This window comes from Colias eurytheme, chromosome 17, assembly GCF_061535395.1.
Source record: "Colias eurytheme isolate Ceu_HAF_F1 chromosome 17, ilColEury1 Martin Lab GWU primary, whole genome shotgun sequence".
Classification (NCBI taxonomy): domain Eukaryota; kingdom Metazoa; phylum Arthropoda; class Insecta; order Lepidoptera; family Pieridae; genus Colias; species Colias eurytheme.
Genome location: NC_142996.1, coordinates 8,216,688 through 8,241,295, shown reverse-complemented (window position 1 = coordinate 8,241,295; position 24,608 = coordinate 8,216,688). Strand labels below are relative to the sequence as shown.

At 32.5% G+C, this 24,608-nt stretch overlaps 4 protein-coding genes across 4 annotated transcripts; 1 reads left to right on the top strand and 3 right to left on the bottom strand.

Annotated features, from left to right (window-relative positions):
• Positions 1–7,501: 7,501 nt before the first annotated feature.
• LOC149901364 (2-phosphoxylose phosphatase 1) lies at positions 7,502–12,863 on the bottom strand. Its single transcript, XM_090111563.1, has 7 exons — positions 12,597–12,863; positions 12,369–12,515; positions 11,796–11,934; positions 11,204–11,364; positions 10,189–10,263; positions 9,704–9,860; positions 7,502–8,843 (listed from the first exon to the last, which is right to left on the bottom strand). The coding sequence occupies exons 1-7, from the start codon at positions 12,670–12,672 to the stop codon at positions 7,679–7,681; spliced, it is 1,920 nt and encodes a 639-aa protein (XP_089967689.1). The 5' UTR covers positions 12,673–12,863; the 3' UTR covers positions 7,502–7,678.
• A 3,975-nt stretch (positions 12,864–16,838) lies between these two features.
• Ku80 (X-ray repair cross-complementing protein 5 Ku80) lies at positions 16,839–19,662 on the top strand. The gene is made up of 3 exons (XM_090111898.1): positions 16,839–17,213; positions 17,635–17,790; positions 17,880–19,662. Exons 1-3 carry the CDS (start codon positions 16,938–16,940, stop codon positions 19,530–19,532), a joined length of 2,085 nt encoding a protein of 694 aa, XP_089968024.1. The 5' UTR covers positions 16,839–16,937; the 3' UTR covers positions 19,533–19,662.
• Positions 19,663–20,248: 586 nt separating this feature from the next.
• LOC149901362 (uncharacterized) lies at positions 20,249–20,977 on the bottom strand. The gene has a single exon (XM_090111745.1). The coding sequence runs from the start codon at positions 20,883–20,885 to the stop codon at positions 20,346–20,348; it is 540 nt and encodes a 179-aa protein (XP_089967871.1). The 5' UTR covers positions 20,886–20,977; the 3' UTR covers positions 20,249–20,345.
• Positions 20,978–21,136: 159 nt separating this feature from the next.
• Positions 21,137–24,045, bottom strand: LOC149901361 (uncharacterized). The gene is made up of 6 exons (XM_090112027.1): positions 23,881–24,045; positions 22,699–22,892; positions 22,257–22,426; positions 21,989–22,079; positions 21,694–21,867; positions 21,137–21,283 (listed from the first exon to the last, which is right to left on the bottom strand). Exons 1-6 carry the CDS (start codon positions 23,900–23,902, stop codon positions 21,137–21,139), a joined length of 798 nt encoding a protein of 265 aa, XP_089968153.1. The 5' UTR covers positions 23,903–24,045.
• Positions 24,046–24,608: the final 563 nt, after the last annotated feature.

Genomic DNA, 24,608 nt, shown 5'->3' with positions numbered 1-24,608 from the left:
ATGTTGTTGGTTATATTATTGTACTCTGTGGTGTTTGGGCTATTTTAAAAATGCTACATATTACCTACGCTGATGTTTTATAATATATTGTAGTTAGTTAGGTACGTTAGTTACTATTTTTCTAAGTCACGCGTAAGTTGTTAAAAAGTCTTAAACCAGGAAACAATTACTCTTTTTCACTAAAAAGGATGTATTAGATTCAATAAAATCTATTCCGCTCTAAATTCAGCGTAGGTGGACTGAATGAGTCAGTTTATGAAAATTTATTTTTATTTGTTTTTAAATACCTAGTTCTGATGATTTACTTGTGCAGATTCAATCTATCCAGAATACAACAATAGCAGCTAACGCTACAGAAAGTTAATCAGCAATGTATATGGTACTTCCAGTATTTGTGATATTATGTAGAATTAATGTATAGTACGACATAAAAGAGATGAAATTAATTATTTTGGAACTAATTCATTTTTCATTACCTGGCAACCCTGAATTGGCAATGTAGCTGTCAAGTTGAATAAAAATTTGTTGTTTTTTTCGTGAAGTGGAGAATTATTGAGATAAAATTGTTATTTAGAACAAGAAATTTAAATAAAAAAGGAGACATCATGAAAAAGGTTAAACCTAGCGGTGTCCGTGATGTGGTGTATAAAGTTTTTATTCGGTGTTTGTCCGAATTTCAAGCTGGAAATTTATTGACTGATTTGGAAAACGTTTACAAACGTACAGCAGAATATACCGGTTAGATTCCATTTATTTTTGCTCAGTACTACGTAAAATAGAATATTCCATTAGTAACGAGTGTTTAATGTACGTATGTATGGCGATTATTACGTTTTCGCAAATTAATTTGAGGTTATTTGTATGTAAACAAAAACTAGTTTTTATAGTGCGACCAGCACAATTTGAGTCAAGAAGTTATATCCAATCCAACCAGCCTCAAATAAAGTACCTAGTTTAGATTTTACTACATAGTATAGTGATAACTGTTTTCATACAGCTATCTATCTTTTAATCAATCAAACCATAAGAAAAAAAATCATATTTACTGTATCATATTTACAGATACTGAAGATGCCCCGTACCCTCTTGCCAGTACTTCGAAACAGAGTGATGATCAGTCCTTTGAAGGAGTAGAATATTTAGATTTTGATGAATTAATATATTAATGTACAAAATTTATCTACAAAAAAATAAAAATATGTGGTTTTCAAATCGCCTTGTTTTTTTCTACCCGACGGACCCAGAAAGAGGGTAATGTGTTTGAGCTGCATGTATGCTTGTTTGTTTGTATGTTTGATTCTATGTGCGCCTCTGCAGTCTAAACACTTGACCGATTTTTATAAAATAACTAATTCCAAATACATTTAAGTAAAATTTGACCTAGGTAGGTCAATTAAAATACTAATGTATTTTTGTCTTAAATTACACTATTGCTACACTGAAACAATTATAACGGTTTAAATCGCGGTATTTATTTTAGATTATATTATATACATTTTTGGATTTTTATTCTATAGTATCAAGATCGTTTGCGTCGCAGTATCAGTGTTGCTATATGAGCGACGGTGGCGCCCTCATTTATTTTCATCTCTTTTGTGTCGCACTGTAATCTGCGGTAATATGTATTATGTTTCTCTATATAGATTCCACATAATTATCTGCACTAACTGTTATGCTAGCTCTTCACTCTCGTCGAGGCTAGGCGAGGGAACGCGAGCACGAGAGTGTAGTCGGAGCCCTCGCGTCACATCGCCGTGCCTCGTCTCGCCTCGTCTGGTCTCCGCCTGGAGTCGGTTTTTTGGGCGCGAGTCAAAGGACGCGAGGCGCGAGAGCAGACGAGGCGAGATGCGGCGTCCACATTCTCGCGTTCAGTCAATCAGTATGCCACAAGACTTTTCGTTATCAATCAATATTTCGTTATCCACCATCGCCTTCTTCTCCAATGCTAACTAACTTTATAAAGTGTGATATACTTTAAAAAAATACTTTTATTGTAGTGATTAATTTTAATAAATTTTAATATAATTGTAATTGAATAAAATTTGCAATTTTAATAATAATTATTTGAATTCTGTATATAATTAATTACTCATTAAATTTTTATTACATATATATCATATTTTTTATAATTTGACGAATATAATTGTAATTTTAAATTTGTAATTGTAATACTTTTTTGGTTTACCTATATAATTAATTTTATTAAATTTCTTTAATTTTTTTTAAACTAATATTTAAATTAATAAATTGACGAATTGTAATCGTAATTAACATTTTGAACGCTGTAATTTCCTATAATTAGATGTGCAGAAGATCATGTACTTGGATTAGATGTAACGAATGGAATCTGTATCCTCTGTCGGAAATTCTAAAATAAATAAATAAATAAATAAAATTAATATACGCAAAGACGCATAGAGTTGCGGCTATTGTCACTTCAAGCACGTCCATTATGCTCGCGACACAGAGAGAACTGAACAAAGGCGAGAGTGAAGATGGATATAGGTCTACCAGAATCTGATGGCATATTTATATTTAAGAAATAAAAGATTTTCATGTGGCAACTTATTTGACAACTATCAAATTGGTTGTCAAATTATTTGTCTTTTTTGCAGTTGATGAATAATTTTTAGGATTTTGTCTAAAAAATCTTCGAAAATGTCGAAAAAGCCGCTGCGATCACAAGCAAGAGGTGTTGTTTATAATGTGTATAGAAAAACATTTGATGAAGAAGGGTCAAACACATCATAATTTTCAATTTTGAAGATTTTATTGGTAAATTGGACTTACCCATTTTGATACTTTAAATTAAAAAATATTATATGTAGGTAACTATAATATTGTTTGTTGATTAGAATATAATTTTATGAAAACTTATTACAGGAGTTTCCAATACGGCTATTCGTCAAGTCCAAGCTGTCCAAGTCAATTTTATAATGTGTGTATCTGTTAATACTTACGAAAATAAACATCGTTTTATTTTATTTTTATTTTATTTTATAAAAAATTATAAGCAGTCTATCTTTGATCTACATTATCATTATATCGATATTTTCACATGGCATACTGATTATGAATATACAAATATAGGTATGTGTAAATAATAATATGTATGACCTGTATAAAAGGACTTAATATGTATATTATACATGTAAGTATGTACCTACATAATATTAAGTGGATATCTCATTATTAAGTACAGTATTGTCCACTTATGTAATGTGACTAATGATATTGAGGACAAAATAAAAAATAAGCAGTATCAAGATCGTTCAGTCCATTTTCCCTAGGGTTGCACACTCAAAATTTTGATTTCCCTAATTGCCATGAGATTCTGGTTTACCTATACAACCTCGTGTTGTCTCGCCTTGCTTAACCTCGCTAAACCTCGCCTCGCCTAACCTCGACGAGAGTGAAGAGCTAGCGTTAGACCATTGGTGATAGGAACCAGTTGTGATTTAAAAGCCTTATAAAAATAAATAAACCGAGTAAATATTTTTTAGACAGACCTATATGGACATTATATACCATTCCTTCAATGTGTGAATTAATAAGAATGTCATCTAAACTCAAACAATGGCAATGACTACTTGAATATTCTCAAGGCGAGGCGTCTCGAGTTACGAGTCGGAATCAATAAGTCGACTGTCGAACGCAAATACTTTACAAATGCCATTTTTATTCTGTTCCTTCGTTTAACGCGACATTTATATTTGAATGACACTCGTAAAATAATTAGGTTGACATTAGTACCCTCAGAATCGTTAAAAATCGTCCAAGCATTTATTTTTTAAATACGTATAGTCCCCTCTTTTAAATCTTCATGTTTATTTTAATTCTAATTTCTACTAGACTTGCGTCAGCTAAATCGCAATATCTTTTAAAATTCACTATTTTTGTAGACGCACAATTTTCAGTAGGCATCTTAGGTATCTACGTTCAAAATTAGTTACAAAAAATTTTTCTAGGCTTTATTTTTTACCGGTTTGGACGTCAGCCATAAACTGTACGAGGAAATTCTTCAGGCTTATTGTGTAAATGCTTTGTTCTATTTTTGAAGTAAACAAAAAGTGTGTTGAGATTTCTTTGCTAGTTAATTAATTGTTTTTTTTTTAGATTTAAATGATGATTTTATCAGAAACATAAGTTTCTGATAAATTGACAAAACTAGTTTGATATGATTCATCTAGAAGAAGTTAGGTAATAATTGAAAAATAAAATATATACCTGTGCATAATTTTATGATTATGTACATTTTTTCACGCAATATAAGTAAATAATAAGTATAAATGAATATTAAACTCGTTGCGTATATTATCATTGCATGCTTATAGCCTAAGATTAAGATCCCATTGCACGCATTTTTATAAAATTAATTTTTGTTGCCTATAAACACAGACTAATAATAATATACTACGTATACAACTATAAAGAAATTGCCGCTATCTGTAATTAATTTTAAAAAAGGTACACAGAATATATTGCTCATTATTGAGTTGTTTATTATGGAATTTATTGAATAAGTAAAATAACCGCACCGCACATCTTTGTAATGGTGCCCCCACCTGAAAACCATATTAGCTGTGCCTCGCGGTTTTACCCGCTCCCATTGGGTTTAGCATGATGACATATAGCCATAGAATATATTATAGACACATACTTACTCTAACGATAAAATATGGTCTATCTAACACGAGAATAATTTTTCAAATTTGACGCGTAGTTTCTGAGATTAGTGCGTGCGATTATTCCGCAGATAACTCTTCAGCTTTAAAATATTACTATAAAATAGTCTATAGGTACCATTATAGTATTATATAATCTGTGCTATAGGTACAATACATTCTCTATTTTATCGTATCACGTTTGTATGATATTTAATTTTCACGTTTTACAACCGAAGCCGATCAGCAATGCGGGACAAATGCAATGGCACATGTCTTCGGTCATTGCCAAGGTTACTACAGATTGGTTCTACATTATTTGTTTATGTTACAGACATGTATGGAATTTTAATTTATATACGTTTTAGTATATAAGTGACTGCATGTCCGTAGACAGCTAGGCATATGAAGAATTAGAAAATCCTTGTTTTCCCAAACTAAGTATTATTTATTATCCTAGTCGATAAGTTTATTTTGGAAATATTTCTTTTTTTAAACTTATTATAGTTACTTATCATTTAAGTTATAAGTTTCTTACCGGATATATGTTTTAAATATTGGGTAACCGCAAGTTAGTTACCCAATATTTAAAAGCTTATAAATAAAAAAACGCATATTTGAACAATAATTTATTGAACTTCTGATATGGCAATAATATTTGAACTAGGTGTATAATGATTTTAAACAAGGATACAATAATATTATTATCTACTAAATTCAACACTGTACAGTACATATACCAAAACACTACAAAATATTCAGATTACATATTTATGATATACTAGCTGTACTCCGCGGTTTCACCCGCGTGGCTGCGTTCCTGTTGGTCTTAGTGATAGGGCGTATTCAGAAAGAAAGCTTGAAAAAGCCGACAAGTTTGTTGAAACTTGTTGGAACTTGTCGGCGCCGATCAGCGCTTATAAGCGCATGTTCATATATTTTCCTGCGCGGGTTACCAGCGCTTATAAGCGCCGATAAGCGCTAATAAGCGCTTATAAGTTTCAAGCTTTCTTTCTGAATACGCCCATATGATATACATATAGCCTATAGCCTTCCACGATGAATGGGCTATCTAACACCGAAAGAATTTTTCAAATTGGACCTGTAGTTTTTGAAATGAGCGCGTTCAAAATGAATGAAATGTTGACAGTTGACGTAACAATTTACCATAGACATACAGAAACGAGTAATTCTATTCTAACTTGTCTGTTAAATTATAAATAACTATTGGAGGGAAGATGCGATGAAAATATTTAGCAGTTATAAATCTATTTAAGTACGCTGTGATATTAGAAGAGGAAGTTCATTGAAATTTAGAGGCTTTCATCAAATTATTTTTGTGACCTTTCATTTCAGCAGTGACATACTTAACAGGTTCTTCTCTTTGCCTATAAAAACTACTAGCTACATTCTTCTTATAAATAATTACTTGCAGGTTACAATATGACACCTCGTTAATCGTTATATTAATACTTATACACATTGTCAATAAATAATATGGCTCATACAAAACTTATCAAAATTATAAGTACATACCAAACAATTTTGTACAAAAAGTACATGTATGCTTAAAACTACTGTAGAAATATTAAATGTAAAACGTAGCTTGGCTTCAAAATAATCCTTATATAAATATTTTAAATTGATTCATATGAGATCGAATTAAGTGATTTCTAACTTGTACTTTTTATTAATAAACTAATGTACATTGCCAGTTTGAGATCCGCTAAAAAGTTTAACATAATTAATTAGCTTTAAGATATAAAATAAGATTTATAATTTGTATCAATTTTAAATTAATTTTAATTAATATAATAAGCACCGTCGAGTTAACAAAATAATTTCACAATAGCTAAGAGAATTTTCATTTTTCACTACTTATAAAATATGTAGGTATTGATAAGTGCCTAGACTTAATTTTTATAATAGACCTGCAAATGATTCTGATCGATTTACAATAATAAATTTCACGGTATCTACAAACATTAATATAACTTTTAAATACATAACTATGTATTTTAATATATTTTTTTAAATAATGCGTCTATACAAACCAAATGTGAGTTGTGCAAACTCAAAACAGATGCAGCTTAAACGAACCATAAAATATAAGAATATAAATTACGCATAAAATTTTGTTTATTTAATATTAAATTATATGATGAAATATATGCCTCTTCTTACATCATCTGTGACCGATTGTTTGATAAGTAATAATAACGTTTTGATATCGTTCTTATTGTTAAATAAACACTATAAATTAATATAAAGTATTAATAATATAAACCATTTTAAATGTCAGTCTTACAAACAATTACAACTATATTAATCTCGATATGATATGTTTAAAGTAAATAAAATTAGTAGTAACATTTATAATTAATAAATTGCATTTGTAATAAATAAATTCCTCTTTTAGAATTTGCTTTAGTGTTTCTAATTTCTATAATAAATCCAACGAATGCAAAACCGTGGAAATCAGTTCGTGGGTTCTGGAGTTATAGCGTCAGGAAGGAAAACCCGACTTATATTTTATATATGTAGTAGATAAACTCCTTAAACTTGTAGTTGTAAAATCATAGATTAATAAACTTATTTTTTTTTTGCTAATTGTCAAATTTTACAATACATACATCATATTGTACAGTACCACAAACTTAACTGACCCGGTGGCAAAAACTGGAACTACGTGCCGCCTTTTTGAAATGTCACATTTTCACAGACTTTTCATACGGAATATTTTGTATAAATAAAAAGTAACTTATTAATGTTAATTTACAACATTGGCAATGACATTATTTTTACCCTTGCATCCGGGAAATACTATTTAGCGGCATCAGTGACACCGTCACCGGATCAGTTAAGTTTGTGGCACTGTAACAACTTGGAAAGCTATAAAACCGTAGACATTTGTCTTTGAAACTGTCTCCAAACAGACGGAGCGATCTTCTCCATTTCATATTTATCGTATTAATTGGTTCCTTAATCCTTAATTAAAGTAATATACCATTTCTTCATACAATATGTTTACCATGTCCATACGTAGCGCAAGCGTCTTTATAGTTACTCACGTTAAAAGCAGCGAAATAATCATCATGTATAAACCTAACAATATTTTCAATTGGACATAGATATGTATTGAATGTGTTCGTATCATCGTTCGGGTCTACAACTTTCATTTCTACGATCTGTCTATTCCTACAAAAACTCAATTTATTCGTCACATCTTCGCCATTATAAACAACGCGGAAGTAAAAATCTTGAGCTACCGCTTTTCGTTTCGTAAATTTAAATTCATCACGCAAATCCTTCTTTCTATACACTTCGAATATCATCCTTGCTGCGTACTGTATATTATAATGCTGATAGTTGTTTAGCCCCAAAGCTAAGATCAACGCTTGTAAAGTTTTATCATGTCCAGAGTACACAACAAATTTGGGCTTATTCTCAGATATCATTCGAATCATATTCTGCACTATATTGTGTATCAACCCATACGCTATTAACAAACTTCGACGCCTATTATTAATATTTTTCACGTCTTGCCGATAACTCCACTCTAAGTACGCGAATAGGGACATAATATGGTCCTTTTTGATACAAAAACTCTCAGTCACATCTGGTGTGGGCTCTTTATATTCTTCGTCGAAATCAGCGTCTATTCTAGCGTCGTTCGGAAAATTGAAATCTGCGTCTAAATTTTTCTTAACGATCACTACATCGTCGTAATTGTCTGCGCTGTCTAAGTATCTCTGTTGGTAATAGAGAAGTTTTTCTCTTTCCATTTGAGCGTCGAAGTCTAAAGGTTGTTTTTGTTTATCGAACGGTTTGATAATATCCCGCGCTTTTCTGCCAATCTCGTTGTTGAAATCTAATTGGTTGTTGATGTAATCGAGTTCCATATTCAAAGTGTCGATGTCAACTTCGAGAATGTTCCGTGATCGGACGCTATCTGACCGAAATTTTCTTTTTTTATTAGTTAGAGATAATTTCTTGTTAACTTTTTGTTCAAAACAAGGCATAGGAGCGTCATGGCACATATAAGCTAAAAGCGCATCCCGTACTACATCTGCATCTGTGTATTCCTGAGATTCGAATAAGACCCTTGATAGCTTTTTAATCAATTCCTTGATTGCTGGATGAGAATCTAGCCGACTCTTTGCTTGTATGCTAATTCTTCTGAAAATGAAAAAACCATGTTAAATAATTAAATTCCGGATAGTTGAAATTAAAAATTTGTAAGTTGCGAATTAATTTGGCACTTATTAAATAAACATTGCCCTTATATTCGTAAAAATGTTTATTGCGATCCATATTTCATAAGCAGTCGAGTTATTGTTGTAAAGTTAGCGACTCAATCGAAAAAACTTGAGCGATGTCAAGGGACATCCGGATGAAACGAAGTGTTAAGTTAGAGAGAGACAGACAGAGAACCACGCGCGGCTTACAACTCTAGCAAAAAGTTTCATGCCAACTTTACGTAAGAATTTTTTCCGTCTAGCCCCCTTTCACAACGCGCGATAAGGAACTTCGTTCCAAAAATATATTTCTGCCTGTATGTGCTAAACTGGCGACAACGATCGAATTACCGGGCTCAATGGCGTGTCATGAGGGCTATGTCCAGCAGTGGTTTGGTTGGCCCTGCCTGTCAGAGTTCGTGGGTTCGATTCCCAACCGGGGCAAATATTTGTGTGATTAACATATTTATTTGCTCTGTGTCTGGGTGTTAATTATCTATATAAGTATTTATTTAAAATTATATATATGTATGTTTATCAGCCATTTGGTTTCCATAACACAAGCGAAAGCTTAGTATGGGATCAGATCGTGCCGTGTGTGAAAATTGTCCTGAAATATTTATTTATTTAGTGGACAACATATTTGTTCGTAAACGCGTGTATGTATGGGTAACGCACCCTTACATACACGCGTTTACGCTTGTCTCGTGTACGTGTGTGCGTGTTCGTTTCCATGTGTGTGTGTGTGTGTGTTTGTGTGTGTGTGTTTGTGTGTGTGTGTGTGCGTGTGTGTGCACTCACTTGGCGAGCGCGTGGTGCGCGTTGCAGGCACAATGGCGAAAGCAGAAGGCAACGCTGTGAGCTTCGCGCGCGTTAGCCGCATTACGAGTGGCACCCCACGCGAGTGCTTGTAGCGATTGGAACGTACGACGGTACCGTGTACTGTATGCTAACCCACCTGAAACAAGTAAATATTTCAAGACAATTTTCACACACGGCATGATCTGATCCCATACTAAGCTTTCGCTTGTGTTATGGAAACCAGATGGCTGATAAACATACATATATAATTTAAAATAAATACTTATATAGATAATTAACACCCAGACACAGAGCAAACATTCATCATTTCGTTCATCACACAAATATTTGTCCCGGGTGGGAATCGAACCCACGACCTCTGGGTTGGAAGGCAGGGCCACTGTCAACCAAGCCAACCGGTCAGTCAAATCAAATATTTAGCACAATATTAGAAATAGATGGTTGTAGATAGAAACTTATATTACCTGTATCTTTTTTTCCAGTTAATTCCATACTTTCCATGCCGAGATATTCACTGTAAGCCTCTCGTAATATGTTCCCTGAAAATTACATAAGTATAATGTAGATATTCAATTTTCATTATTAATCCGTCAGTCCTCGGATCACAGACACAATAGAAAATCTATTGTGTCTCGGCCCGATCGGGCCGCTCGGTGGTCAATGGGTTAAAAGTATTTTGACTAATGTCTTACACTTAATGAGAAAATCCATACTAATATTATAAATGCGAAAGTAACTCTGTCTGTCTGTCTGTTACTCAATCATGCCTAAACTACTGAACCAATTTGCATGAAATTTGGTATGGAGATATTTTGATACCCGAGAATAGGCTACCTTTTATTGCGAAATATGTACCACGGGCGAAGCCGGGGCGGACCACTAGTTTCATATAAATGAACAAAAAATAAGCTTTTATAGTCTGTCCACTATAAGAATTGCTTTTTGACAGCTCGACGGGTGATACCAGAAGTGATGTTCAAAAGATTATCGATTGTGATCCCATTTCAATTATAAATTCAAAATAATAACATAAATCGACTCAGGTACGTAAATAATAATTACAACGTAAACGTACTAATCAGATATGTAATAATAAGACCACATATCTATGCATTGTATGTTAAAACTAAACTAAACTAATATTTTAATATTTATTGGTTTCTATCTTACAATTTGGTTGTCTTTGCGTTTAAATTATATACCATAATAGAAGAGTTTTTATGTATCGGATATATTTTACAGAGTATTTCTATCGATTATTTTAATCTATCGACCCATCATTGAATAATTCTGTGTAGGCATCACTAAGTGGGCGGGACCTGTCCATGAAGTACGATAATTATTTGTATAAAATTTTAACATAGACAATACAATCTTACATAGGCGTGAAGCTGTCAAAAAGCAAATAATATAATGGACAGAGTAAAAAAAAATGAAACATAACCAAATACATCAATTACATCTGACAATCGCACTTACCAACAGTTATCATCTGCAACAGGCCATTCGGCGTGAGCTGTCCCAACGCACAATGCGTAGTTGCAGTCCGAGGTAGAGAAGGAAAGTTATGAAATGGCCCCGGGCCGGCGACCCACCACGCGCGACCAGATGAACTTGCGTTTAACACAAACTCTTCATAGCTGGTGGTGATATATTATTGGTTAAAAGTTCATAAAAACGTATTTAAAATATCACATTTATGAAAATACTTTTAAAATTCACATGTTTTAGTTTGGAGTAATACAAATTAGTAAATGTAAAATTTGTAAATTCATGAAGATTGGAGACTGGTCAACAATATTTAAATTTATTTTCATTTAGATTTTCAAGCAATACACTCAAAAATTGTTTCAATTGCTTGGTGTGATCACATTTTTATAGACAGATTAGTTATATCTCCTTGTTAAACACTTGTAATTTACTGTAATAGCAGTCTACTGGACATAAAAACATTCATCAATTTCAAAGATAAATGATGTTGGTTTAAAAAGGAAATAATATGCTTAAGCAAACAGGTCAATGTCTTAAACTAAGTTAGAATATTAACATTAATCAGCAATCTCAACTAAACCTTTTCAATAAAGGAGATGTAGGCACAGTATCACATGGTAGTTGATCACCCCCCTTCAGATGTGTGAGGGGTCCTCTATCACCATGCCTGGTAATCACCAGGACCCCCTGCAATAACCATGTATCGCTATCCACTGCAGCTGTAAGGTTAAATATATAATTTTCAGTATATCTATACTAATATTATAAAGATGAGTTTTTTGTTTGTTTGAACGAGCTAATCTCAAGAACTACTGGTCCGATTTGAAAAATTCTTTCGGTGTTTGATAGCCCATTATTATCAAGGAATGCTATAGGCTATATATCATCACGCTTAAACCAACAGAAGAGGAGCCACGCGGTTGAAACCGCGGAGCGCAGCTAGTCAGAAATAATATTATAGTATTTTTAGTAGTTACATCATAAAACAATATAGTAAATGAGTCTCTGGATACATAAAATAGTAATTTTTAACAAACTGAAATATTATGAATGGTGATTTACAATTGATGAGTAGTATGATTTTGTATGAATATTTTTATCTGTTTCTCAAACAAAGAAACATATAAGAATTAAAAATAAAGTTTCTGAATACCTTCTGATCCTCTTACTATAGTTTCATGTGGACTACAAGCTCTAGTATATGTCTTCTTGTATTTAGTATCAATTTTAGATATATACACACTATGGTCAACTTTAATTGCAACTGGATCATCACTGACTGTAATGTACTTGTAGACAACTGAAAAATAGATCATCATCAAGATATTTGCAATATAACGTGTAAAATAAACTAAAAATGTTATAATGATATTAATATTACCTGTTATTAGGAAGAAAATCCAAATGCTCATTCCAATATAGCAGTAAAAAGCTCGATGTTGAAACGAGAACTTCATTTTTGCGAGAAATAGATGATCATTTTGCAATGGAAAGATATGAATTTTTATGACATTTTGAAGAATTGGTTAAGCCTCATTGTAACAGTTATATTTCTACATTTTATTGGTATCTTTATATCACAAAAAGTTATAAGTTTGATGAAATTTCAAGGGTCTACTATGCTGCAGTAAGTTTATTGATCAACAAATATACGTCAATGTCACTGTCACAATTTAGATACAGATAATCTAAAGATGATTGTTGAGGTGCATTTACAGGCTGTTTTCCAATTACAGAGCATAATGCGACTCAGTGCCACACAATGCCGAATTATGCTGATTCTTAATTGGAACATGAAACGCACCAGCAGGTTGCGCTAAGTTCAGTGTTGAAAAAAATAATATTGCTAACTCTATGAATATATTTTTTTTCAACACTGAACTAAGCGCAACCTGCTGGTGCGTTTCATGTTCCAATTAAGCATCAGCATAATTCGGCATTGTGCGGCACTGAGTCGCATTATGCTTTGTAATTGAAAAACGGGGATTATAAATGCGAAAGTAACTCTGTCTGTCTGTCTGTTACTCAATCACGCCTTAACTACTGAACCAATTTTCATGAAATTTGGTATAGAGATATTTTAATACCCGGGAAAGGACATAGGATAGGTTTTATCCCGGAAATCCTACGGGAACGGGTTTTTCTTTTAAAACGCGGGCGAAGCCGCGGGCGGAAAGCTAGTGTGTAAATAAAGTGGTATACATAATATTTGGTTGAAAAATATTTACGGTTATTTTAAGTAATCTGGATTTTGATTATTTCATTAACATTTTTTTCAATGTTTGTACCTTCATCCATACTTATAATGTACATACTTGTAGGGTCAACCGGGGCAATTGCAACTACGGGGCAATTGCAACTACTTATCATAACTCATTTATTAGAGTTGTTGTAATATATCGCCATCTATGATTCAATAACTCAACGACTAATAAATCTTACAAATAATAGATGGCGCCACTACGATGAAAACTATTTGATTTATAGGCCATTTTGTCAAACCGCCATTTTGAAGTTGGTGTGCGTAAAAACAGGTGTCGGGTTTTGCAGACAAAAAAATTGTTTAGGAGTGATTTTTTGCAGGTGTTTTTGATTGGACACGATTATCACAAGCCGTAAGTTATTTCATTTATATTTTAAGTGCGTTAGTTGACTCTATTTTGTGTTATTGATGCAGTTACATTTGCCCCATGAAAATTTCACTATGGGGTTATTGCAACTGTGAGGTTAGTTACAATAGCCCCTTATATTTTTGTATGAAACTAAAAACACTAGTGATGTGACAGTGTCGATATTTTTAATTTATTATGTATCCTTCTTGGTAGTCAAAATATACTTTCTTTATGATTAATTAAAGAAGAACCATCGATTTTTTTTTTCGATATTATACCCAGAGACGGGTTCGTAAGTAAAATTCAAATTAGATAAAACCAGCGTGGTTAAAGAATATAACTAAAAACGAGGTCGTCTTTTTTGCCTCTAAATATTTTAAACAATAGTTGTATGATGAGAAACATCTAAATCATAAAATTAGGTAGACATGTTTAATGTTTAACTACCGAGCAGTGAATGAACGTGTAAAACAAATGATCAATAAACTGAATTCTAATTGAATGCTAACTTATTTATTTATTTATTATTGCTTAACATATTAATGCTGCAGGCCGTAACGGCATGTTGCAGTCAAAGTAGTAAGTGTTTATTACTATACTTCAATGGTATTTCAGATGGTGAGGAATTACAAACGCAAAAAAGAAGTTGGCTACTCGCAAGATGATCTTATGAAAGCATTGGAAGCTGTGCGTAGTAAAAAATTAAATAGTTATGCAGCCGCTGCAGAGTATGGGGTGCCGAGATCAACTATTGTACATCGTATATATGGAACGAGAGGTGCTAAAATGCCGAAACCTGGCAGACCAGGTGTATTTTCCAAAGAAATGGAACAAAAAATTGCAAATTACTTTTAAAATTACTGTTAAAACTGTATATTCCTGAAAAATGTGATTGCTGTGTAAGATTTTTTATAAAGAGACTAGAGACTTAAATGTTGTTAAAACTTTATATTCCTGAAAAATGTGATTGCTGTGTGTTAGATTTATTAGAGACTTACATATTGTTAAAACCTTATAGGTATTCTTAAAAAAATGATTGTTGTGTACGATTTTTTTGTAGAGACTGTTAAATAAGTAAGCCAGGGTATTATTTTAGATGATAAGAATTTGTTTTTTTCATTGTTTACGAAACCAAAGTTGTGAATCTCTTATGTAAAACTAAGTAGGATAGTTCTGTGATTGTCCAAGTAATTTTTAATAAACGGTTGATTAACTAATAAACGTATTTTGTTTGGTTTACGTTTATAACAATACTAGATTTCCGCCCGCGGCTTTGCCCGCGTTTTCAAAGGAAAACCCGCATAGTTCCCGTCCTCGTGGGATTTCCGGGATAAAACCTACCCTATGTGTTAATCCAAGTTACCCTCTATATGTGTGCTAAATTTCATTGTAATCGGTTCAGTAGTTTTTACGTGAAAGAGTAACAAACATCCATACATCCATACAAACTTTCGCCTTTATAATATTAATAGGATTTAACACAAAGAATATTATTTGTTTTGACCAAAAACTAAAATTGACTTAGTAGGTAGGGGCATTGTAATTTTTTTTTGTTGCGATTTAAAGTGGTAAATCAAAGTACCTACATGAGTTTTTCCTCTAAATAATGCGGCGCCATCTACGATCGCAACGTTATTGTAGCAATAGTTCCCTTATACACAATAGTACGATACAAATCACACGCAGAATAATAAAAAAATATCGATGAATAAGTTTTTTGCATTCCCCACACTAATTCTCTAACAAATAGTTGCATTTGCCCCACATTTAGAAAAATAAGATTTTTCCTGAAAACTCGTCCTTGCTACACGGTAATCCAGTTCAAAATCCTATGAATAACATGAAATCTCATAAATATATTCTATATTCGTTGTTTTATATGAAATAGAAGAAGAGCTATGGCAGTTAGTTGCATTTACCCCCGACATGGGGTTAATGTAACTTTTTCTACCAATTTTAGGAAATATTCTCACTACCAGTTATTTATAAGACTACTGTATTGCTTGTTTGGTTTAAAATAATCTTGAATAAATACAAAAAACAATAAATGGGTCAAATAAATGACCAAATATAAAAGGAGATAACTGCAACCGATCAAACTTGAGACTTGTTATTTTTTAGTTGCATTTGCCCCGGTTGACTATATATGTATTTATTTTTTAACACAATTTGAATTAATTTTGATTATTTCGAAAAAACTACAATGAAACGAAAGCTTTAAATTTTTTTCCAACAATTAATAATTACTAACACGCGACGACGCGGTTGGCGCAGTGGTAAAGTAACTGCCTACTGAGCCGACGGTCCCGGGTTCGATCCCCGGTCAGGGCAAATATTTGTGTGATGAACTCAATTATTTGTTCTTGGGTCTGGGTGTTATTATCTATATATGTATTTATTAAATATTATATTTATCGTCGCCTAGTACCCACAACACAAGCCTTAATTCAGCTTACTGTGGGACTAGGTCGATTTGTGTAATAATGTCCTATAATATTTATTTATTTATTTAACAATAAATCGATTGCACGCATCAATTCACGCGCATTACTTTTTCTAGTGCTCAATTGTGCGAAGCGTTGCTGTAGTTGGAACATTCAACGTTAAGCATTATGCCGCATAATGCGCTCTAGTGCTGTACCTAATTGGAAAACGGAGACAATCACGCGAATAGGTGGGCGATTGGCGCGGCGAGGCGAATAATGAACACAATATAATATTGGCTACTTTCAAAACTCTTTGGTAACTTACGAAAAAACCCTCCCTATGAATACGCAAATTGCAAAGAAAGCGAATAGCGAGTGCACCACAGAGCAAGTAATATAGTAGTGCACTGTTTTTTTCGATCACATTTATTATTATCGCCTCGTTATTCGCACGAATGTGTAAATACGGTGTAAATGCACCATCAATCAGCATACATGCCGACTGCCGTCAAATGTCAATGTCAAAAATATCACTCACAAACAATGACGTGATATCAACAAACTTTGAAAATTGAAATCAAAACTTGTCTCAACTTGTTGTGAATAGCGATCGGTTTTAAAATAATTGTATCAATATTCAATAGTAAATAGTACAAATTACGATAAAAAGTTTAAATTCATGATATGGCACCTACAAAAATAGATCAAGGAACATTAATTATCCTGGACATCGGCAGAAATGTTTCGAAAACGGAGGGAAAAGGCGAAAAGAGTTTTTTTGAAAGTGCAAGGGAATGCACTGCTCGTATTATTGAACGTAAAATAATTAGTCAAGGAAAAAATTACCTTGGTATTATTTTGTTAGGATCTAAGAAAAGTACCGGTGATTTTAAATACATAGAAGTATGTTCTGAACTTCAAACACCAACTTGGCAAATGATACGAAGTCTTCCAGATCAGGTATTATATTGTTTCATTTATATATATTCTTACCCTTTAATAATGTTCAGTGTGTCTTAATTGATAGAGTATTATTTATAACTAGCGGTCCGCCCCGGCTTCGCCCGTGGTACATATTTCGCAATAAAAGGTAGCCTATGTTCTTTCTAAGTCTAAAGATTGTCTGTGCCAAATTTCATCAAAATCGGTCCAGTAGTTTATGCGTGAAAACCATACATACATACATACACACATAATTACATAATTACAAACCTTTCCTCTTTATAATATTAGTATAGATCACTGAGACTAATCCACAATAATTCCAATAAGAATATTTCCTAGATAGGTATATTTATATTATTGCATGAATAATGCTTAATAAGGTTTAACTTATCAAAGCATAAACTGTGGTTAATTGACAAACAATGTTTAATTTCAGCCGACAAAAGCTAAGGGTAATTGGTTTGATGCAATTATAGTGGCAGCCAATCACTATATGAATGATGTGAGTGGTATCAAAATAATGAATAAAAAAATTATTCTGATGACAAACTTTGAAGCTGCTTCATATGTTGACAGAGAAGATATAGAGAAGGTATTGAATCTAAAATACACAAAAAAAAAACATACACAAAATCTTAATTGTTATAGGATTAATCCTTTGCTATATCTAATCTGTTTCAGGTCTTGGTTGGTTTCAAGGAATCAGGATTGGAAATTGATGTTTTTGGTCCAGATATTTATTCAGACAACAATAAAAATGAAGATCTGGAGTTCGCAAGAGAACTAGTTGAAGGAACTAATGGTACTACCACAACTTTCGATTTCATTATGAAATATTTATTATTCCATAAGAAGAAAGTTGTTAACCCAACGCCTTGGAATGTAGATCTTAGTATCGGTCCAAATATCAAGATACCTGTATCAGCATATATTAGGCTAAAAGACGAACCTGTCGTTAAGCATTGGCTAGCAAGTGTCAAAGACCCAGTAACAAATACAGCCAGTACAACAGAGGGTATAATGAAAAATAAAATATTTGTCAATTCAGAGAACCAAAGTGTAGTAGAGCACTCTGAAGTAATCAAAGGTTACTGTTATGGCCAAGAAATTATACCTTTCTCTGAATGTGATAAAAGTATGCTATATGAATCAGGTGCCAAGTCACTTGCAGTATATGGCTTTACCCATGAAAGTAACATAACATGGCAATGCTTAAATGGGGATGGTTTATCATATGTTTTTGGTCAGAAAAATGATAAGAAAGCTCAATATGCCATCAGGTGTCTTGCTGAGTGTCTCCATGAGTTGAAACTAGTGGGTATTGTGAGAAGGGTGTACAATAATGGTAATGCACCCAAAATGTATGCTCTAATGCCTGTTATAGATCCCAACTTTATATGTTTGTCTATGGTTGGGATCTGCTTCAAGGAAGATATAAAAAGCATATCTTTCCCACCACTCAATTTGAAGAAGTTTGCTACAACAGATGAACAAGTTGATGCTTTCAAAGAACTAATTAGAGCAATGGATTTGACTAACGCTTACGATGAAGAGGAATTTGATGACACTGAAGCATTTCCTATTGCAGAATGTGTAAGCCCTTCAGCACAATATGTACTTGATTGCATTGCGTTCAGAGCAATGAATCCAGGCAAACCGTTACCCCCACCTAGAGATGATATTATGATGTTATTCAAAGTGCCACCATTAATTGAGAAAAGATCAAGAGATCCATTAGAAAAACTTAAAAATTTATTTGAGTTGAAGAAAGTTGAAGTAAGAACAAGGAAGAAGCAAACTGTTCCTGAAATGGATATTGAAAATGTTGCAAAATCTGATAATAATGAAGATATGGATGATATGCCAAAAATAAACTTAGATGTTTACAAAAAACCAAACACAGTTTATAGGGTTGGAACAATTGATCCTATAGATGATTTCAACACTTTGAAAACTGAATGTAAACCTTTACAGGAACTCTACAAAGAAATGGGTGAAGCCATAGAAAATATGATTTTTAGCAACTTTGATGGTAATTATGAGAATGCCTTCAAAGCGATGCTATATTACAGAACAGAATGTGTTAAATCGGATCCTTCATTCTATAATCACTGGCTGAGAGAGTTTAAAATGGAACTTCATGATCGGAAAAAGAATAATATTCTGAATATGTTTAGTGACCGTAAAGTTGATTTCATTTTGAAAGAAGAAAATGATAAAAGTACCTTTGAAAATGCAGATGAAGATAGTCAGTTATATGACATGGAAACCATGCCAACGCTTACCGAAGTCAGTATTAGTACAGAAGTAAATGATATGTTTGAAGGGATGTAGATCTGTTTTTATTTTGTTTAAAACGATTGTTATTTTTGTATTAAAGTTTGTGATATTTATTAGTATGTTTCGTTTTATTATTTCACCATTGTTGACAAAAATTGTTCCAATACAATTAATGTTTTATAAATGCTATTTTCTTTAACATTTGTCATCTATATCTTCTTATACATATATAAAAATGAATCGCAAAATGTGTTGGTAAGCGCATAACTCGAGAACGGCTGAACCGATTTCGATAATTCTTTTTTTATTACATTTCTTGAAGTACGAGGATGGTTCTTATGTAGAGAAAACGTAAACATGTACCACTGGCGAAGCCGGGGCGGACCGCTAGTTATACTATATAAAAATGAAACCCATTTCGCGTTGTCACGGCATCACGTGTGAACGGGTGGACCGATTTCGATAATTCTTTTTTTATTATATTCCTTGAAGTACGAGGATGGATCTTATGTAGAGAAAACGTAAATATGTACCACGGACGAAGCCGGGGCAGACCGCTAGTACATAATAAAAATTTGGTTATGTACATCATCAACATATCCTATGTGATAAATCATTTGATTAGTTATAAGGGTATAAGACTACTATGTATGTATTTTGAATTTCCTGACTCATTTTTTAATTTTAGTCTAATCATTGTCTTGAAACAATATACCTGATCATTCTTAGATAACAAAAAAAATACATTTATTTTCAATAAAAGATATACATAATTGTGAGGATTTATTGAATTCCATAATATAATTATTTTCTAATTTAAGTTTGCACATAGTAAATTCATTCAGGCTTAAAATATATCAGTAAAAGTTATTGAACACCACTGTTTGTTACTTTGTTTTGGGAATGTAAGATTTCAAGGAACTCCTGCAGGGAAAGATCTTCCTGGCAATCAGTATCAAGATCATGTTCAAGCTGTGCCTCCAAAGAATTAGCTTGAGGGCTTATTACAATATTTTCGTCGAGAACAACATGATTAAGTCGCGATTTCAAACTCTGTAAGATCTCTTCAAGTTCCATACACTTATTTCGTATCGATGTACCAAGGTCCGAAGAAGGGTCAATATCTTCAATAGATGTACTTTCGGAAAAGGAATTCGCAGGTGTTCGCGTTTGAGGAGGCTGAATTATGTTAAACGCATTGCCTAAAGTTCGTGGGGATTGCATCATATTCAGCAAATTCTCTGGAATACTACTGCCATATCTTCCATCAGGTGAACGAGACTCGGTAAATTCGGCCAATATCTCGTCAATTAAATCTTCTGCATTTTGTCGTGGGTCCACTACTTCTTCTGGGGTCTCGGTACCACCATCACCACTTATCATCTTATTATTGGAATCTAATTTCATGTTAGCTGTTTGTTTTCACAAAATTCTCAATCAGATAAAATAAAACTGTAAATAAATAGCACTGGCCGTGTTAATCAGAAGTCAGATGATTGATGATTAGAATGTTGCCAGTCAAAATAAATATAACAACGATGCAACGAATAAAGGTTGTGGAAAATAATTAAACAAATAATATTTAATATTATTTATATTTCAGATTTTGTTTTATTATTTTAAACTATAAACTGTAAATCTCCAAAAAATATTGAAATCTAATTGTTACAATAACGACGTTGTGGAAAATATAAATCTAAATAAGCTTCTTTTCTAAGTTTCTTCTCAATCTCTTCAACAGTCATAATTTTTAGTGCAGCTTTGCAGCTATTGTGTGCGTGTGCGAAGAAACAATCTCGTATGGACTAAAACATAAATTATATTATTTAATATTTTATACCATATTATTTATATTAAACATTAAATTCTCCCTTTACTATAAGATTCGTTTCGAAAGTATCTTGATAATGATACTATGATACCCACATATTTCTTTTAGAAATTAAAGATTTTAACGGATTTTAAACGCGATTTATTCATTATATTATTACCCCGACGTTTCGCACAATTTGCAGAGAGCGTGGTCACAGGAATACTAATAAATTGCATTTAAAATCGGTTCAAAATCTTTAATTTCTAGACTTATGACTTATAAATAATTTGATGTTGAAGAAACAGTAATTATGATGGGCACAAGCAGCTTTGAGCTCGCTGTGCGATGAAATATTATTTTAATATTAATTGTAGATAGTCACTTAATACTTCTTAAAATTACCTTAAATTCAGCTAGTTTAGCTCCTTGAAATTTGGAAAGACAATGTTTAAATAATCTCGTATAGTGTTTTCTGCAGAGGAATATCCTATTTTCAAATTGCCAATAATCTCCTTGAGCAGAACACGAACAGCCGCAGACTCCACATGCATCCAAGTTATATGGAACGCATTTTATCTGTGACACAACGAGCGATTAAAATAAATAAATAAAAATCTAAATGACTATGTATTTATGTTTTCACTCCCCGATTTTATTGCATATATCTCATATAATAAAAGTGGAAAGTATAATGTACCTCAACAGCACATTTCAAAACTTTCTTTCCTGAAAAGCTGTATGCAAATTTCATTTCCTTTTTCTTGTATATTGGTAAGTAATCACAGGCTCTAAAATTTAAAAAAGACAAACATTACCTATGTATACTTTTATAGGTATACAGCTTTAAGACAAAATATTATAATCTCACTGCAAAAAATTCTAAACTACGTTCAAGTTCTAAACTAAGTTTGTGTGAAAAGTTTTTCTACTACATTAAATTAATATTAAGTACTATTTTCACATACGCAGGATAATCATTCGCTTTAAATAGTCCTTTTCTCTTCGATGTGGAATTAAATGGAGCACAATTTTTCGGTATTGGCTTTTCGGGGGTCGGTTCTTTAGGCGGCGGTTGGTATTCGTGTTTAACGACCCAACGGGGTGATTTTGGTCCGTAGTATAGTTTGCTGTAAATCTGCAATCATACAAACAAACGTATAAATTACATGAGCTAACATTACTGTAGGTATAGCGCCCGGCAAACTTCTTGGCCAAAAAGTAGCATGGTGGGGGAAGTTTGCGCATCAAGTTTTAGTACATTTTTATATGCGCTCTTAAGTTCTATCGATTATAATTATGGACTTAACGTTATCATTGAGATAATAATATTAAGTAGAGTGATATATCAGTGAAAAACGAGCAAGAAATATTTTGCATAATATAATTAAAATGCATTAATTTTTATACCCTGTGAGTAAGATCGTAGAACGCATCACGGTCATTCTCATAAGATCCCGGACCTAAATTCTGTCGAACTTCACCCGCGTTTCTTCTCATAAACGGACTTAAATTTGGTCCTTTTGTTGGAAGAACTTCCCGATCAAGAGTAGTACCAAAGCACATCCGAGGTGGTGCCTTTTTCGTTACAACGTATTCGAAATCTGTTTATCAAGAATTTATGAGTAAGTTAAATAATAATTATGATTATTTTTACTTTCTTGAATAGGTTTATCATTTTCTTATACATTAAACCACAATTTATTACTATCATTACCGATTAAAAAAAAATCTTATCAGATTAGAAAATGTGACTGTAACTAACCCAACCTAATTTAGAAAATATCGATTAACTCATAATTACATACTCCAAACATTTAACCCTATAAACTTAATACATTACCCCCATGAAAGGCTTCTTGCATATTATTAGGGTGTAAATAACGTCGTTTGTATGGACGCAACATTTTGCTCTACACGCGACAGTCAATCCGATGGGCGGACTGGCAATAGCTTTCGTGCTTGTAGAAATGTGGAGACAATAAAAAAATATGATACAACCACCATTACGATCCGCACGCTCGTTGTTATGCAGGGTGAATACGATTTTGGATTTGTTTGAATACTTTAATGATAAAGAACACATACAAATATAAGTAACTGAAATAAGTAATTCTTACGGAAGTAAGTACTTCCTCAGCTGGGGTAAGGTCTAACGTAGTAGTTATCTATTTAGTATTTTAATCTTTTTTTATGGTGCTTAGTTATTATTAGATAGTCAAGCAACATCCCGAAATATTATTAGCATTTAGTGATAGTATATAGCAACTATTCAAAATGTTAGTTAGCATTACTTCATAATGAACTAAGTCATTTAACTACGTTTACCGAAATACCTATTTAATTTAAAGTGTCTGTAAATTTGCAACCTACATTCTAGTCTGAGCTTTTAGTATTTCTCTAATGAATTATTCTAAAACTAGTTAAATGTCATTGAAATTTTAAAATAAAATAATTATCCCGCCTAGTGCATGCAGTGTGGTGACTGAAGCTCGTTTACGAATACAAAGCTTCATAACTTTTGTATGACATGAAATTGTAAGAAAACTTCCAAGGTTAAAATACTTAACATAAATGAGGTAAAGACCAAACCTAATGTTAAATCCCAGGCCATGTTTAACAAGATCAATTGGAGGCACAATTTTGTTTTCAAAATATAAGTAAACTTATAGATTCCTGGAATGAAAAAATACGTTAAATCAGTGTTGTTTTTTTAGTATCGAGATCTTATAATATACTTAAGTACTTGTCTGTTTCAGCTTTCGTATTAGTTTCAGTAAGTAGTCTTCGAGGTCCAATTGTATTTAGTGAGTTCCTTCGCAGAGATGCAATTTTCAAATAAAAAATAACTCCCTCATCTTGAACATCTTCCGTGTTAGAAGTTTTTATAGGTACCTACTCAGAACATGTAGGTGACGGAAGTCAGAAGTAGTAGCAATAATACGTTATACTTATACGATAAATAGGTAGTTGCGTGTGTTTATTTATGTCAACTTATAGATTTCTCTTTCATTATGAATCACCTCAGTCATTCATCACGACTTTCGGTCTCATACTAAGGTCTCATAGTATTAATCCTTTTATGATATTAATTTTATTACATACATTAAAAACACATGATGAAGTGTCAAGTGACTGATACCAATATAGCATAATCGAATCAAAAATTTATCATTTAAGGCCAGGAAATTATTTGTATTTCATTTTACCTTTGTATATTTTATTCTGTAACAAATTGTTTCATTTCATTAAAAATAATATTACTTACGTGTGTTGAAAAAAACTCAAAAATGACAATAATATGTCTCAAAGTGATCCAA

What these genes read in the sequence shown, in the direction of transcription:
- LOC149901361 (XM_090112027.1), bottom strand. Translation starts at nt 23,902, where the DNA reads ATGGCCTGGGATTTAACATTAG. An exon ending in AAAGCGAATGATTATCCTGC is followed by an intron (nt 22,080 to 22,256) that starts GTATGTGAAAAT and finishes TTTAAATTTTAG; the next exon opens with AGCCTGTGATTACTTACCAA. An exon ending in CTAAACTAGCTGAATTTAAG is followed by an intron (nt 21,284 to 21,693) that starts GTAATTTTAAGA and finishes TTTATGTTTTAG; the next exon opens with TCCATACGAGATTGTTTCTT.
- LOC149901362 (XM_090111745.1), bottom strand. Translation starts at nt 20,885, where the DNA reads ATGAAATTAGATTCCAATAATAAGATGATAAGTGGTGATGGTGGTACC.
- Ku80 (XM_090111898.1), top strand. Translation starts at nt 16,938, where the DNA reads ATGGCACCTACAAAAATAGATCAAGGAACATTAATTATCCTGGACATC. An exon ending in TACGAAGTCTTCCAGATCAG is followed by an intron (nt 17,214 to 17,634) that starts GTATTATATTGT and finishes GTTTAATTTCAG; the next exon opens with CCGACAAAAGCTAAGGGTAA. An exon ending in ACAGAGAAGATATAGAGAAG is followed by an intron (nt 17,791 to 17,879) that starts GTATTGAATCTA and finishes AATCTGTTTCAG; the next exon opens with GTCTTGGTTGGTTTCAAGGA.
- LOC149901364 (XM_090111563.1), bottom strand. Translation starts at nt 12,672, where the DNA reads ATGAAGTTCTCGTTTCAACATCGAGCTTTTTACTGCTATATTGGAATG. An exon ending in GATTTTCTTCCTAATAACAG is followed by an intron (nt 12,516 to 12,596) that starts GTAATATTAATA and finishes TCTATTTTTCAG; the next exon opens with TTGTCTACAAGTACATTACA. An exon ending in GTTGCAGATGATAACTGTTG is followed by an intron (nt 10,264 to 11,203) that starts GTAAGTGCGATT and finishes TGTAATTTTCAG; the next exon opens with GGAACATATTACGAGAGGCT.